At 49.4% G+C, this 16,576-nt stretch overlaps 1 protein-coding gene across 3 annotated transcripts in view; it reads left to right on the forward strand.

The window, feature by feature from the left end:
• The window catches only part of RNF43 (ring finger protein 43), a 51,479-nt gene extending 34,903 nt beyond the window's left edge, over positions 1–16,576 (forward strand). For 2 of the 3 annotated variants that reach the window (XM_083588169.1, XM_083588170.1), the window contains exons 3-9: positions 2,098–2,172; positions 4,785–4,916; positions 5,229–5,330; positions 6,975–7,130; positions 8,257–8,359; positions 11,662–13,113; positions 13,845–16,576. In XM_083588169.1, coding sequence (XP_083444295.1) covers positions 2,098–2,172; positions 4,785–4,916; positions 5,229–5,330; positions 6,975–7,130; positions 8,257–8,359; positions 11,662–13,113; positions 13,845–13,888 — 2,064 coding nt within the window. In that variant the 3' untranslated portion in view covers positions 13,889–16,576. The remainder of the gene's footprint in view (positions 1–2,097; positions 2,173–4,784; positions 4,917–5,228; positions 5,331–6,974; positions 7,131–8,256; positions 8,360–11,661; positions 13,114–13,844) is intronic. The other variant, XR_014542050.1, reaches the window with a different exon arrangement.

The raw sequence follows: 16,576 nt of genomic DNA on the forward strand, positions 1-16,576 counted from the left end.
CTTTGGTGGGCCCTGAGAAGGAGGCGTGAGGCGGAGTTGGGGATCTGCGGCAGGCCTCTGTTTTGTTTGCTGCCTCCGTCTGAAGGCAGGTCTCCCGCCCCGGCTCCCTCTCCGCACCAGGGCTGGCGAGAGGCCCTGACGGAACAGCTCAGGCTGCCCCGGGCTGCGGCGAGGCTGGCCTACGCTTCCAGATCCCCGGCTTTGATGTGGAGCCAAGCGGGTGGTTTCTCTGGGGCCTGGCGGGGATCCAGTGCCAATGGGAGGCGGGGGAGGGAGGCAGGTGAGCCGGCTGGCCAGGGAGGGCGGAAGGGGACTTGAGGTAGGCCCGGGAGTGCCAGGCGTTTGCAGGGTGAGGGCGCTTTGCTCCACCAAAGGCAGGAGCAGCACAGAGCAGCCCTTTGTTCCTGCAGACAGGGCAGGGCAGGGAGCGGAGGGGAGGGGAGGGGGCCGGCTGGCCGGCTGGCTGGCATCAACAGTCATCCTTGGAACACTGTTGTCGTTGCCACACCTGGCTAGCCCTCAGTGAGGGGTGGCAGAGCTCTGGCCCACCAGGAGGCAGGGAAACGGGCACCGCTTTCTCCCTCTTGGGGTCTGCTTTGTGCATTGCACACAGAGAGGCAGAGAATGGTGGCTTTCCTGCCTTTCTCCTGCCAAATGAGAACCAGAAAATTGTAGAGTGCGAAGGGATCCCCCCAGGGTCATCGAGCGCAACCCCCTGCAAGGAGAAAATCACAGCAAAGGCTTTCTCTCTCAACCCAAGTTTGCTGGATTCAGCTTTCTGCCCAGGGGGGTAACAGCTGGGGTGGGAGTCAAGTTCATCCCCCGACCCCACGGCTCTCTCTTTTTCCTATTTGAACATTTTTTAACCAGTGTCATAAGAGAATCAGGGTCAGAGAGGGGAATAAAGGAAAAATGACCCTATTAATAACAGATTATTATCATTCTACCCCAAAGCCCCACAAGAATAATAAACTGTGCCTTGAAGAATGCATCATTGGGAATATGTTGAACATTTTTAAACAAGCTAGCATGGGGAGGCTTGTTCACTAGCCCGTCCAGCAATTCCGCAGTTGTATTACGTATATGTAAAACAAAGCAAATGACTTTATTAGCCTGGGAGAATCAAAGAACCGACTTGCTGGGTTTCACCAAAGCCCAGTGTCTTGTTCCCAAGAAAGGACAGTATCTAGGAAGCCCTTCATGAGGAGGGCAGGGAGTCAAGAGCCTTCCGTGGTTAAAATCATGCTCAAGGAGGCTTGCAACATGAAAAGCTTTCCATGACTGCCAGAATATAACAGAAGTAGCCGCGGGCGATAAATAAAAGCACTTCAAAATGTACGCGGAGAAATTAAACCATCCCCACATAAGTCAAAATGAGATATTAAAATAAGGAGACCAAAAATTAATATCCGTAACAGCAAAATCAACATCTCCAAAATTAGATTTTGACCCCAACGGAAAAGAAATCCTAGGCAATACGCCGCTCCAAGAGTCTGCAGGCATCCTGAGAGGCAGGTCTTGAAGGACTCTGAGCAAAGATGGCGTCTTTCAGCTGACCAGCAGCCCTCAGGCAAGCCAGGGGATGCTGACCTGTTGCCGGCATTGAAGGAAGAGGCAACTTGGAGGAAACATCAGGCCCTTCCGGACTTTGTATGCGGCCCTCAGGGATCTCTCCAGGCCACACCCTCCGTGAGCCTTTTTGCCTGCCTGGGATGTGTCCTTCAACTCTGGCTTGCTTGGAAGGAGGACACAGAGGGTGGGTGGGTGTGAGAGAGGAAAAACACACCTGCTGTACAAAAGTAAACTTCACATTCGCTGCTCCACCCAGGTTTGCCTCCAGCGCCAACCATTCCTGGCGTGCGGCCCCCATAAGGCTGCCAAGAAGGGAATGTGGCCCTCGGGCTGGAAATCCCCCCCCCCCGCTGCTTGTGCTCAGGCCATGATACAGTTGCCCAGGGGACCACAACCACTCAGCAGGCCACCTGCGCCCTCCCTGTGAGTCCTGCACTGCAGGGGGTTGGACTAGATGCCCCTTTGGGCCCCTTCCAACTCTTCCCTTCTATGATTCCCTGATTCCTCTTTGCTCTCTTTGCACAGGCCAAGCTGGCGGGAGAGAGAGGAGCTCGCGCCGTCCTCTTTGACATCACGGATGACCAAAGTGCTGTCGACCAGGTAAGGAGTCAGCTGTCTCCCTCTTTCTTTTTAAGTTGTCCCTCTCTCATTTTTTACAATTTTGCCAGGAGGCCAACAGCAGGTGGCGCCAGAGCCAATGGCAGGCAGAGCCAACTAAGTCTAGTGTTGTCCCCATCCTCCTCTCTGCTGAGATCTACAAGGGGCAACACGAAGACTGAGGAGGAGGAGGAGGAGAGGCTGGGTGAGGGCTGGGTGAGAGCAGACTATCCTTTAAGAGCAGCTCCCTGTTCCCCCTGATGAACCTTCCCTCACTGCTGCTCACCAAGGCAAGAGTCAATGGATTTTGGATTTTGTGTTTGCAAAATGTTCCTGTTGTTAATCTTCTGTAATATTTAGGGCAGATCCACACTAGCTACGTCCTGCATATTCAGCACATGTTAAAGGCACATGGCTTCCCACAAAGAATCCTGGGAAATGTAGTTTGCCTCTCACAGAGTTGGTGTTTTGCAGCAACCCTAAAAAAAAGTACAATTCCCAGGACTGGTAGGGTGTCATGTGCTTAAACCATAGGATTTCAGAGCTGGAAGGGACCCCGATGATCATCTAGTCCAGGGGGCAGCAAATTTTTCAGCAGGGGGCCGGTCCACTGTCCCTCAGACCTTGTGAGGGGCAAGACTATATTTCGGGGGGGGGTGTGTGTGTGAATTCCTATGCCCCACAAATAACCCAGAGATCATTTTAAATAAAAGGACATATTCTACTCATGGAAAAACACGCTGATTCCCGGACCATCCACAGGCCGGATTTAGAAGGCGGTTGGGCCGGATCTGGCCCCTGGGCCTTAGTTTGCCTACCCATGATCCAACGCGCTGCAACGCAAGAATACACAGCTCTCCCATATGCAGGTTGAACCTCCAACCTCGGCATCATCTGTACCACACTCTAACCAACTGAGCTACCAACGTTGACGCAAAAGAAGCCCCAACTTTTCAAACCAGTTGGCTTCACACAAGCTCTTTTGTTCCTGCCTTTGGACCTGGTCAAAACAAAAAAAAATTTTTTTCCTTCCAGTAGCACCTTAAAGACCAACTAAGTTAGTTCTTGGTATGAGCTTTCGTGTGCATGCACACTTCTGTATTTGGACCTGGTATCTTCCTTAGCTCAGGCATTGCTCCTCCGTTGTGTCGCTGCAGTCTGCCGTCCAGGTGGCCGCTCACCTTCTCAGCTCCTTCTGGGTCTCTTTGCCCTGAGATTCTTTGTCCTTTCCCGTGACGGTGTGTGTGTTGATTGCTAGACATGCAAATAGATATGAGAAGGAATGGCATGACAGCCCCTGAACAGAAAAGCACAGATCCCGTAAGCTAGGGAAAGCCGTGCTGTTGTTATCATCAGTGTATTTATTTATTTCTTGCATTTATATTGCACCTTTTCCTCCGTGAGTTCTCCTCATGTAATGCCCACAAGAACCCTGTGAGGTAGGTTACGCTGAGAGGCAGTGACTGGCCCAAGGTCACCTAGTAAGCTTCAAGGATTCGAACCCTGGCCTCCAAGATCCTAGTCTGACACACTAACCACTACACCACACTGACTCCCAGTTCCTAAGGAGAGGGAGTGTTTCTTCTGAATGATGGATGACCGGTTTGCCAAGCTCAGCCTTTTAAACTTCTGCTTATGTGAGCAATGAGGATCCAGAGGAGCTGGTAGGCAGACCTGCCCAAAACATTTCACCGCCCGAGGCACAGAAGTCCCTATCCCCAGCTTTCTCACCCCCCAGGCAGGGAAAATGTAAATGAAACCACTGACTGTGCCTCTCACACATGGCAGTGCCCAAATCCTTCCACCTGAGGCATGCGGCCTCGTTTCGGCCTGGTGTTTTGCCTGGTCTTTTCCTGTAATGAAACCCGGCGGTGTGTGGGAAGCACAATCTCCAGCTCTGCAAGAAGTGCCGGGGCTCAAATATCCCCAGGTAACCATCAGGGAATTTCCACTCCAGATCCAGATTGTGTGGAAAATTCGAGACACACACACACACAGAGAGAAACCTGACTTCTTCATTCAACACTTAGTTACGATAACTTGTGGAACTCCCTGCCACCGGAGGCAGTGATGGCCACCAACTTGGATGGCTTTCAAAAACTGGACAAGTTTATTGGTGGCTACTAGCCATAATGGCTATGCTCTGCCTTCATGGTCTGAGGCAGTAATGCTTCTGAATGTCAGTTGCTGGAAACCTCAGGAAGAGAGCGGGTTCTTGTGCTCGAATCCTGCTTGCTTCCCAGTGGGACATCTGCTTCACCACTGTGAGAATAGGAGGCTGGACTAGATGGGCCCCCTCTTGGCCTGATCCAGCAGGCTCTTCTTATGTTCTTAATTCTCGGCCTCAGGCATCAAAATACATGGCCGCTGTGCTTCTCCTCACAAAAAACTCCCGGGTTACCCACGCAAGCATTTTTTTGCTGGGTTGGGCAAAGCCACAGCAGAGCTTCGAATCTCAAACCCAGGCCTTGCCTGGGCTGTTGGTTGGATGGGATTCCTGGAGTTCTCCTCAAGCCTATCAACTGGGGTGTGGAATGGGGTTCCCAGTGCCCAACACATCGATCTGTGGCACCTGGTGACATGCAGCTCTCACCTCAAAGGTTGTTTATCCACAGCTGAGAAATCCGCGAGGGCTCAGTCACCCCGTTGTTTTGATTTGGGGCCATGACGCCGAGCTGCTGATGGGCGTGGTGAACAACAACCGAGAAGCCCACGTGAAGATTGAGGTGAAGGAGATGGCGGCCTGGGTGAGTTCTTACTTAGCCCCACTGCTGCACCTCTCTCAACCCCTCTCTGTGCTAGGCCAAAATCAGCCTTGTGAGAAGTGGCGCCCTCTTGTGGGCTCCAGGTGCATGAGAGTTCCAAAGCTTAGGTGCAGCCACCGAGAAGGCCCTCTCCTGCGTCCCCACCAAGTGGGCTTGTGAGGGTGGCAGGATCAAAAGAAAAGCACCCCCCAAAGATCCCAGAGCCTGGGCCAGTTTGTATGGGAGAAGACAGTCCTTCAGATAGCCTGGAGCTAAACCAGGTAGGGCTTATCTAACCTCTTCTCTCTCCAACAGCCCGACTATGATGTTTGGATACTGCTCACCGTCATGAGCACCGTTCTGGTGATCGTTTTAATCTTCATTGTCCGTACTCGTTGTCAGCCAAGCAGAGATCGGGTAAGAGCCCTCTGACAGATGCCAGTCCTATTCTGGACACCCCAAACTGCTTCTCAAGAGCCCCTATCTATCTGTGCCAATATCCTTCATGCCTTGCTCAGATCAGTGACCAGTAGAGTCCCAGACCCATCTGCCCGCCTGCTGTTGAAATAGGTATCTGTTTGTCCAGGCTTTTGAGACATGAATGTTTACTAAAATATCTACAGCTGGTGCTGCTTCGTATTTTTGATTTTAGAAATGCATTTTTAAAGGTTTTATTTTAATGCTGTTCCCTGCTCGGAGCTCCCATGGGAGGAAGGGCAGTAAAGAAATGGAATCAGTCAATCAATCAGCGTATTTTCAACAAGGCAAGAGTCAATGAATAGGGGATTTTGTGTTTGCAAAATGTTCCTGTTGTTAATCTTCTGTATTATTTAGGGCAGATCCACACTCGCTGTGTACTGTATATTCAGCACACGTTTAAAGCACATGGCTTCCCCCAAAGAATCCTGGGAAATGTAGTTTGCCTTTCACAGAGTTGGTGTTTTGCAGCAACCCTTAAAAAAAAAAGTACAGTTCCCAGGACTGCTGGGGTGTCATGTGCTTAAAATGTGCAGTGGTCCTATTAGTATAATATAGATGCTATTTGTATATATTGGAGTCATGTAGCTTGCTGTTGCAAGACTCCTGGAGTATGCATCTTTGACCCGAAACAAGAACATGCACATACACATACATTTCTGCAAACTTCGTCAGTGAACAGGACAGAAACTGATGTTGTCATTCTGCCTGTACAATGGTACCTTGGATTACATACGTTTCAGGTTACAGACTCCGCTAACTCAGAAATAGTACCTCGGGTTAAGAACTTTGCTTCAGAATGAGAACAGAAATCACGCGGCGGCGGCGCGGCGGCAGCAGGAGGCCCCATTAGCTAAAGTGGTGTTTCGGGTTAAGAACAATTTCAGGTTAAGAACGGACCTCCGGAACGAATTAAGTTCTTAACCCGAGGTACCACTGTACCAGGGATGGTAAACCATTGGGCCCTAGAGATGCCACTGGACTCCCATCATCCCCCGCTGAGGACCAGCCAGGCTGGCCACTAGAAATTAGCATCCAACAACATCTGGACAGCAACAGCTACCCCCTCCCTGTTACGAACCATCATCTCCTAGCCTGGTGCCATATGTCATGGCACCAGCTTGTCCAAGCGGGCACCCTCCAAATTCTTCCAGTATGTCTTTGTTGTGAGCCTGGCTCCTAGTAAAAGGTGACTTATTAGCGATTTGAGCAGTAGGTCGGTGTTATCTCCCCTAACAAGATTGTGCACAGCCAGCTCTCATAGAATCATAGCTGTCTTGGGTTGGAAGGTTCATTTAGCCCACTTCCTGCAATGCAGGAATCTCAGCTAAAGAATCTGTGGCAGATAGCCATCCAACCTCTGTTTAGAAACCTCGGTGGAAGGAGGTTCTTGGTGGTTTGTCTTGCAGTTACTTGGATTTCAACAAATACCTCCAGAACTGAGCCACTTTCCCGCCTGTCCACCATGTAGAGTCATAAAATCGTAGAATTGGAAGGAATCCTGAGGACCAACTAGTCTGATCCCCTGCGTATGTTGGCTCCCTTCCATTTCCGCTCCCTCAACTGTCTGATTTGCCCCCGCAGACTAACGTGCAGGAAGAGACCCTGCAAGCTATCAACCAGCTGGCCACGCGGAGGTATCAAGCCCGCTGCCGGCAAGCCCCCACGGGGGACTCTGTTAGCACCTGCAGCTCGGCCCCCGTCTGCGCCATCTGCCTGGAGGAGTTCGCCGAGGGCCAGGTAAAATATACATTTTTTAAAAAACCAGAAGCATTTTTACTTGGTATTATAGGTCAGGACATTAATAGGCAAGATGTTAAACTGTTTTTATATGCAACAACTGCGGCAAGAGTATTGTTAGCCCAGAAACAGAAGCAAGGAGAAATTCCAACGAAAGAAGAATGGCAGACAAAATTAATGGACTCCACAGAATTGGACAAAATGACAGGAAGGATTCGAAACCTGCGGGACCAGAGATTTACAGAAGATTGGAAGAAGTATATGAATTATTTGAAGAGCAACTTTAATCAACAAATTATGCTAGTAGGACTACAAGAAGTTTTGTAAGGAGAAATATACGAAGTGTTACAAAGTAGAAAAAGATAGAGAGATTAGTTATGAGTTTGAAATGTAATAGGGAAGATAAGAAATGCATACTAAGAGATTAGATTGGAAAATTTTCAGACAGGATTGATGGAAGTCAAAAATTTGAATAAGATGTAAAAGTATGTTTAATTACTGTTGAAAATGACATGTTAAAAAAACATATATATATATATATAAATAACAAAAACACCGACCCTTCCGCACTCTGTGGGATCAATGGCCCCAGTGGGTTCTCGCAAATGAGCTTTTCCACGGGGAAGATGAGGTCCCAGTCATCTCCTTGGGGAGACCCAGTTTAAGCAGTTTGCAGTGGTGGCGCCCGACTCAGGTGGCTTTACAAGGGGAGTAGGCAAATTCTTAGAGGAGTGGGCTATCGCTGGCGACCAGCCATGATGGCTATGCTCAACCCTCTATGACTGGCGCAGTTATGCTTCAGAATGCAGATTGCTGGAGACATGGGAGGGGAGAGAGTTCTGTTGTGCTGGAATTCAGCTTGCTGGTTCCCCATGGTTAGCTACTGTGAGAACAGAATGCTAGACGGGCCATTGGCCTGATCCAGCAGGCTCTTCCTAGGTTCTTGTGTGAGGTTTCCGATCATCACTACCCAGGCAAGGCTATCACTTCTCCAAAAGGAATTCCAGTGAGATGTGCCACTGGAAATCAGACAGTTGTACAGCCCAGATCAGAACAACTGGTATGGCATTTCCCCTTGAGCTGGCAGCATTTCTCCACTCTCCCGCTGACTTCCCTTTCTTTGCAGGAACTCCGTATCATCACCTGCTTCCATGAGTTCCACCGGCACTGCGTTGACCGCTGGCTCCTCGAGCGCCAAACGTGTCCACTGTGCATGTTCAACATCATTGGTAAGATGGGGCAGGGAAAATGCAACCTCTGTGATGGGTGACGTAAGAGTACAGGAGGACACTTGCCTGATCAGGCCAAAGGTGCAAGCAGCCCAGCATGCTGCAGTTGACCAGAGGTGTCTGGGAAGGCCAAAAGGAAAGCAGGAGGCAAGAGCCAACACTGGCCCACTAATGCTCCCCAACAAGTGGTATTCAGAGGTATACTGCCTCTGAAAAGGGTGGTTCTAGTTTTGCCCAGTGAGCCCTTTCAAAGCAGTATCAGCACATGTCTCAGCCACTGGTTCAGCCACAGAGCCAAGGTCTCAGCCACTGGTTCAGCCACAGAGCCAAGGTCTCAGCCACTGGTTCAGCCACAGAGCCAAGGTCTCAGCCACTGGTTCAGCCACAGAGCCAAGGTCTCAGCCACTGGTTCAGCCACAGAGCCAAGGTCTCAGCCACTGGTTCAGCCACAGAGCCAAGGTCTCAGCCACTGGTTCAGCCACAGAGCCAAGGTCTCAGCCACTGGTTCAGCCACAGAGCCAAGGTCTCAGCCACTGGTTCAGCCACAGAGCCAAGGTCTCAGCCATTGATTCAGCCACAGAGCCAAGGTCTCAGCCATTGGTTCAGTCACAGAGCCAAGGTCTCAGCCATTGGTTCAGCCATAGGCACACATAGAAACATACATTGCCCCCAAAATGATCAAAGGGGTGCAGCAAGTCTTGATATAATTTTGGCCACTGTGAGAACAAGATGCTGGGCTAAATGGGCCATTGGCCTAATCCAGCAGGCTCTTCTTATGTCCCTAGGCTGGAAATGGGGTGTTGGATTTGTCAGGCTGGTTTATGCCCATAACATGGCTTTTCCGCTTAAGGCTATGTTTCACTGGTCTATCTCCATGGGAGAAACTGACCTCCCCATGCAGCCTGGGTGAAGTGTATCAGTTGTTCCCAGTATATCCTGGGGACTGGAATGTATCATTGGGGGGGGGGAGTTAACTAGCGGTGATGTCCCCTCCCTTGGTTACGTTTTCCCATGGAATCACTTCAAGAAAATTTGCCATGGTAAAACCTCAAATTCCAAGTGGGTGAGTGGGTGGAAATTCTTCTTGGTCTGAGCACAGAGCACATCCTTTCCCTTAAATGAGAGTCACACAGACATATCTAAAGATAACAGCCCCAGAAAAATACAGCTATGCAGAAGATATTATTATTATTATTATTATTATTATTATTATTATTATTTTAGTTTTTTGCTATGGCAACTCAAAACAACTTACAAAAAAGCATACCTGTACATGCATTAAAACCAGGGAGGTGGAAATACTTAAAACATCCCACCCACTCTAAAAGGTTATAGGTAAAGGTAAAGGGACCTCTAACCATTAGGTCCAGTTGTGGCTGACTCTGGGGTTGCAGCGCTCATCTCGCTTTATTGGCCGAGGGAGCCGGCGTACAGCTTCTGGGTCATGTGGCCAGCATGACTAAGCTGCTTCTGGTGAACCAGAGCAGCGCATGAAACGCCGTTTACCTTCCCGCTGGAGTGATACCTATTTATCTACTTGCACTTTGACGTGCTTTTGAACTGCTAGGTTGGTAGGAGCTGGGACCGAGCAATGGGAGCTCACCCCGTCGTGGGGATTCAAACCACCGACCTTCTGATCGGCAAGGTCTAGGCTCTGTGGTTTAACCCACAGCGCCACCCGCGTCCCATAAAAGGTTATAGGTAGTTAAAAGCAAAAGGGCTGGTTAAAAAGTAATGTTTTTGCCTGACACCTGAAGATATGTAATGATAGTGCTAGGTGAGCCTCCCTTGGGCAGCATTTTACAAACGGGGAACCACCACCGAAAAGGCCCCATTCTTGTGTTGCATCCTCCAGAACTCCCATGGAAGGGGCACGTGAAGTAGGGCCTCAGATGATGATCTCATGGTCTGGGTAGGTTCATATGGATGGAGGCAGAGAAGGAAGTTTATATATACATGTATGTATTTTTACATGTATGAGCCTACTTTTCCTTCAGTTAGCTCAAAGCTCCCCACTTCATCCTCACAAGAACCTTGTGGGGTAGGTCAACCTGATAGAGAATGACTGGTCCCAAGGTCACCCAGTTGAGCTTCATGGCAAAGCAGGGATTTGAATCCTGGTCTCCAAGGCCCTACGATTAAAACCATTTCCACGCTTAAAACCATGCTGAAAGTGGCTTACACCATTAAAAAACACATAATTACGAACATAACAAAAGTAGGCACAAACAATAAATCAAATATCAAAAAGTACACCACCAAATTAAACAATTTCCGCAGAAATCATAAGATGTAAAGTAAACATTCAAAAAAATAATAATATCGAGAACAGCAACAGCAAACACACACATACACAAACCGGCAACGAAAACCTCTAAACACGCCCCCAGCCCTTGCTTGTGAAGAAATCCCCTTAGAGCAGGGATGGGGAACATGCGGTCCTTTGGATGTTGTTGCGTTCACATGTATTCACTCCTGTGAACCCCAACCAGGGATGGTGGGAGCTGGAGTCCAACAACATCCGGGGAATCACAGTTTTCCCCATGACTGCCTTACAGCAATATGGGAACTGGGTAGACAGTGCACCCTTCCTGTATTCCTGCCCAGCCCTCTCCCTTCTGCTTGGCCATGGGATGGAAGTTCTGGCCTAACTGCTGCAGCACATCAGAGGCATTCCTTGTGGGGCTTGATGGCCAGGCACCTGGGGAGAAGTAGGTGGAGAAGTGATATAATAATAATAATAATAATAATAATAATAATAATAATAGTAGTAGTAGTAATTTATTATTTATACCCCACCCATCTGGCTGGGTTTCCCTAGCCACTCCAGGCGGCTTCCAACAAAACACTAAAATACAATAACCTATTAAACATTAAAAGCTTCCCTAAACAGGGCTGCCTTCAGATGTCTTCTAAAAGTTTGGTAGTTGTTTTTCCCTTTGACATCTGGTGGGAGGGCGTTCCACAGGGCGGGTGCCTCTGCCTGGTTCCCTGTAACTTGGCTTCTCGCAGCGAGGGAACCGCCAGAAGGCCCTTGGCACTGGACCTCAGCGTCCGGGCAGAACGATGGGGGTGGAGACGCTCCTTCAGGTGTACTGGACCAAGGCTGTTTAGGGCTTTCAAGGTCAGCACCAACACTTTGAATTGTGCTTGGAAACGTACTGGGAGCCAGTGTAGGTCTGCCTGGCATCACTTCTTTCCTGGGGGAAGGAACTTCTTGGTGGGATTACCCAGTTGTAGGGAGAGGGCTTGTTGGCGCTTAGAATCGCTGATTGAAGTGGTTTCCTTCTCTCCCTCCCTAGACCGGGATCCTTCCGCCTTGCCCAGGCATTCCCATGAGGACCCCCATAACTCAGGACCAGGGCAGAGGCCGCGCTTCTTCCGGCAACACCCTGGGCGTGCCTTGTACCACTTCCCGCGGACGGTCCCTCAAATGCCCCCTGGAAGCTGCTCTTCGACGCTCCCCCACGGACACCCTTTCTTCCACTCCCCGGAGCTCTCCCAGCTGGATTTGGGGACCATGCGTTACTTGCCCTATCGGCCGGTGGGCTTTGAGCCTCCTTGGTGTAGCCGCCAGCCCTCCCTCACCCGAGGCCTGCTGGTTCCTCAGCGCCAGGACTCTCTGGGCTGTGAGCCGGGCCTGCCCTCCCACCGGACCTGCCTGCTGCAGCACCAGCCTTCCTGCCGAGGCCTCCGGGGGCCCCTCGTGGCCAAACCCAGCCGTGCCATTCCTCCGCACCGGGGTATCCGCCACGGGCGGCATCATCACCACCACAGCAGTGGCTCCGGGGAGAGTTACCTCACGGAGCCCAGTGGCTACCTCCCTGACGGACCCGGGAGCGACTCCAGCTCAGGTCCTTGCCATGGATCCTCCAGTGATTCCATGCTGAATTGCACGGACGTCAGCCTCCAGGCCATCCACGGAAGCTGCTCCACTTTCCGCAGCTCCCTGAGCAGTGATTACGACCCATTTGCCTTCTGTGGCTCTGAGAAGTCAGCCGCAGAAAGCTGCCCCACGACCTCTCCGTCGTGGAGGGACCCACGGCCTCCGCCGGCGGACTCGGTGGCAGCAGGCCGGCCGCCGGTGGCCAGTAGCCATGTCCATTACCACCACCACCTCCACAGGCACCACCATTACGGACGCTGCCCCCCAGACTGTGCCAATGGCCAAGAACCCAGTTCGCGGAAGGCAAAACCTCCAAGGGCCAAGACAGGATCTCATGGCGCCCAGGCGCAAAGACGGACAGAGAAAATGCCTTCGCCAGAAGGGGGGCCTGCCTCCCTGGAGACCTCTTCAGCCAGACAGTCCACTTGCTTGCCGCAAGGACAGCCAGAGTTTTCCACTGCAGACAGGTCAAACCTCAAAGCAGCAGACAGTGGTGCCGTTGGGCCATGGACGTCTCAGAAACGCTGTTTGCAAATCCATCCCAGTAGAAGGAGATGGAAATGCCCCCTCAAGGCTTCCCCATCCTCTTTGCCCGAAGACTCAAATGTGCCCCCTGTCTGCAGCGTTCCCCACCCTCCTGGTCCTGCTTCTGGAAGCTGCTCCTCCTCTGCAGAGGTCCAGCCTCTCTTAGAAACTGGTCCCTCCGGGCATCATTTTGCAACCTCGTCACACTTGGCCACGGAGCCTCAGGAGCAGGCGGACAGGCTGGAATGCAAGGCCATGTGTCCTGGGGAATATCCGAGGCTGGACACCATGGGAAATGATGCCAGCTTTTACCTCAGCTGCCAAATTCTGCAAGAGCTTCAGGGTAAGCCTCAGGTCTGAGGGCTGGGCTGAGGAACCTGTTGGACTCCAACTCCCATCAGCCCTAGCCAGTACAGACAGTGGTCAGGAATGATGGGAGTTGGAGTCCAGCAATGTCTGGAGGGGCACAGGTTTGCTATCCCTCCTTTAGGGTCCTCTGTAATCTTGTCTTCCATCAGCAGTTGTAAACTTGACCCAACAGAAAACTGGTTTAGGGCCTCAAATATCTGAAAGACCGCTTTCTTCCCTGCATAGCTTCTCGGGTGATAAGAGGAGGCATTCTTAGTAGTACTCTCAGAAGCTTTGGGGGAGGGAGATATGGTGACCCTGGAGAGGGTATTCTCTGGGGCAACCCCTAAGTTGTGGAATTCCCTCCCCACAGAGGTGTGTCTGCTACCTTTACTATGCAGTTTCTGCCAGGTGCTGAAGGTGCACCTCTTTACCTTGGCCTTTGAACACCTGAGAAGTATATATTAAAAGCACTCTTATCTTTATTGTAATCTCATTTTAACTGTCTTAATATTGTTGAAATCTGCCCTGGGACCTCATGCTGGAGGGTGGCTAAGAAATAATAATTAAAAAAAAAAAAATCACCATCACCACCATCTAGCATACAAATTGAGCAAATTCAGTGAAGATGATAGCATCACAATACAACAGTGAAAATTGATCCATCAAAGATAAACAATGTGGCACATTCTAGTCTGGTTGCTCACCTTAATTTTCTAATTGCAGGGTCTAAAGACGATATCCCAGATGTTTATGAACATTCGGTTTGACACGAGGTGAACTTATTTGCTGTGTCAGGCAGCTGCAGAGAATTCAAAAAACGGCGCAGAAACTCAGCGAAGAGAATGAACTTTCTGACTTGCCTTTCCTGTCCGCAGTGTGGTTGTCAGTCATAAGAAGCTCCTTGTCCACGCAGCCCCTGCTTCACCCAACGTTAATATCATGGTTATGCAGCTTGCTCCATGCCTGCCTAACCTGTATGCAACATTTGACAAACATAAGCTGCCAAGGTCACTTGCCTGTTTTCAAAAAAGCTGCCATCTTTCTGGGGTAGGAGGAGACTTGGTCCTTTTGTTCCTGGTGTCAGGAGGAGCCAAATCCTTCTGAAGTTCAAGGGCGGAGAAAAAAACAAGGTGCCCCCCCCTCACTCTGCAGTTCTTTGCAAGTTTGGTAATCTGTGTACTGCTGAATACCAAAATGAAAACCCCAGCTAAATACACACGCCACACAAATCAGGCATGATGCAGTGCAGTTCTGAGGTCATGCAGAGAGATCAGCCCATCCTGGTCCCTCTTTCTGCCATCCTGTGTGGGATGGGGCACCCAATGAGGTTTTGGTTCAAAGCAAACGTAATTTGTAAGGATCAAGCACATAATTCCCTCTCACCAACCTGGCTAAGCTCCTGCTCTGTCCACTTGGGAATGTTCTTCATCTTTTCAGTTTTGCACCAACTCAGATGCATGGGAGAAACTCACACAAGCTGCCCTGCCAACACTCTGGAAAGTGCAATGGTGGCACAGGAGAATTTCAAACCTGCATTACACTTTTGAGTTACGTGGGACTCTCATCAGCCTCATTGTGGCTGAGCCAGTCTCTGCTCAGAGCTTATTTGAGTTGCAAATATCAGCTGCACTAACTGAGTGTCAGCTTTAGGGAGGCTGGATCCATATACCGCTCAAAGCTTGAGCCAGGGATACCTGGACACTTCCTAGCTGACTTTGCAGATGCCCCAAGATTTCAGTTCTTCACAGGGTAGTCCCACACCAAAGATTTCAATCCTGTTAATTTTGCCTTCCTACCAAAATATTATGCAAGCTCCCTCTTATACTATTGCCCAGAGGGAGGAGCTTTTATTTCTTGATGTCCAAGCACACATTGGTGAAAAATCCAATCCACTGCAGAGTATTTACTATATTCTGCTTTAACTGAGGAAGATAAGGAGTTGAACTTGGTAGTTAGAGCAAAAGTTTGCATGTTTATGTTTTTTACATGAGGACTTATTGCAGCTACAAGGGAATACAAACTGGTATTTAGCAAGCAGTAACACATCCCCATGCAAACAGCTGCTTGGCTGGAAGACTTTCATCTCGACACAACCTGCTTACTCAGTGGCACAAAAATGCTGTGGTATTTTACCAGTTCATAAATGATTGTCTGTGTTCACGCAGAATGTTTGGGAATGTGGACAACATTGTTATAAATAATCTCGTGTGGCAAAAAGAGGCACAGCCATGGGTTTTTCGTCACTGAGAAATGAAACCTGAAGGGTAATATATCTGTGGTCACACCTCAGGGCATGTCCACACCACAGAATTAAACCAGTTTAACAGTTACTGACACTGTGGACTGTGATTCTGCAATTTTGCTCGCTAGATTCTCTGGATTCTTCATTCCTGAGATGCGTTTAAAAGCATCATCTCGTGGAATAAAGGCTTGAGTTGCTTTTGGCAGAGGGCATCTGAATTTCTTGGCTAGGAGACAAGAAGAGGGTGGCCTGATCAACATTTCAAAAACAAAGGAGCACCCTAGAGCAACAGGGCATGTGGTCTATGGATCAATCACTGCCTTCATAGTGAAGTTATTTGAAAACCATTGCCAACCTGGTGCCCTTGTGTGGCTGATGGGAGCCATGGTCTCTGGAGGGTGACCATCTATGGAGGGTGCCAGGCTGGGCAAAGCCTGTTCTATGGGGTGGCTTCCATTTTTGCCATGCTAGGAGTACCTGTTGAATGGAGCACAATTTATCTCACGTATAAGAGGGAAGTTAAAATGAGTACATCTTTCCTTTCTGTTCTGTTAGGGTTGCTCTGATACTGGAAAATATATTCAGAGCCAAAATGTGGCAATACAAAATGGCAGAGCTCCTTCTGATGTTTTGAAATCTCCTCTCGAAGGAGTTGCAAAGCATGGGAGTTATTTTGACTTCAGTTCTGTTTCAGTCAAAATCAAAACACACACTGTTATTAAGGGGGAATAAAACTACAGGATACAGTCCAGGGCCGATAGCTCCAAAGTTAAAGTTATTACAAATGGGCAACCAGCGAAGGGGTTGGATGTTGACACCCTTCCCCCAAGATGCCTTCAGCTCCTGGCAGTCTGCTCCTTCCTCCTGGAAACCTCAGACCCTTTGAAATGTGAACGAGGAATTTATTTTTGTACTTTTTAATTACATTTCCTGAGTCTACATTGCAGGCACTTGGGTACTTTTGTAAACCAAAAAAGGAAGAAATAATGTTTATGTACATAAGTATGCAAAACGATATATTTATGTTTAAGAGATAGAGATTGTTTGAATATGGGGATATGCTCAAACCTATTTATTTTGCTAATATATTTATCCACATGTGAAGCTCTTCATGTGGCTGTTATTTTTTTCCTGTATAAAGTCACTGGGTGCCTGTGTTCAAGAAGATGCCTTTTCCTCATTCCTCAGAAATAAATTATTTTTAATCTCTGTA

The sequence above is a fragment of the Podarcis filfolensis genome (assembly GCF_964270895.1).
Source record: "Podarcis filfolensis genome assembly, chromosome: 15".
In the NCBI taxonomy this organism is placed as follows: domain Eukaryota; kingdom Metazoa; phylum Chordata; class Lepidosauria; order Squamata; family Lacertidae; genus Podarcis; species Podarcis filfolensis.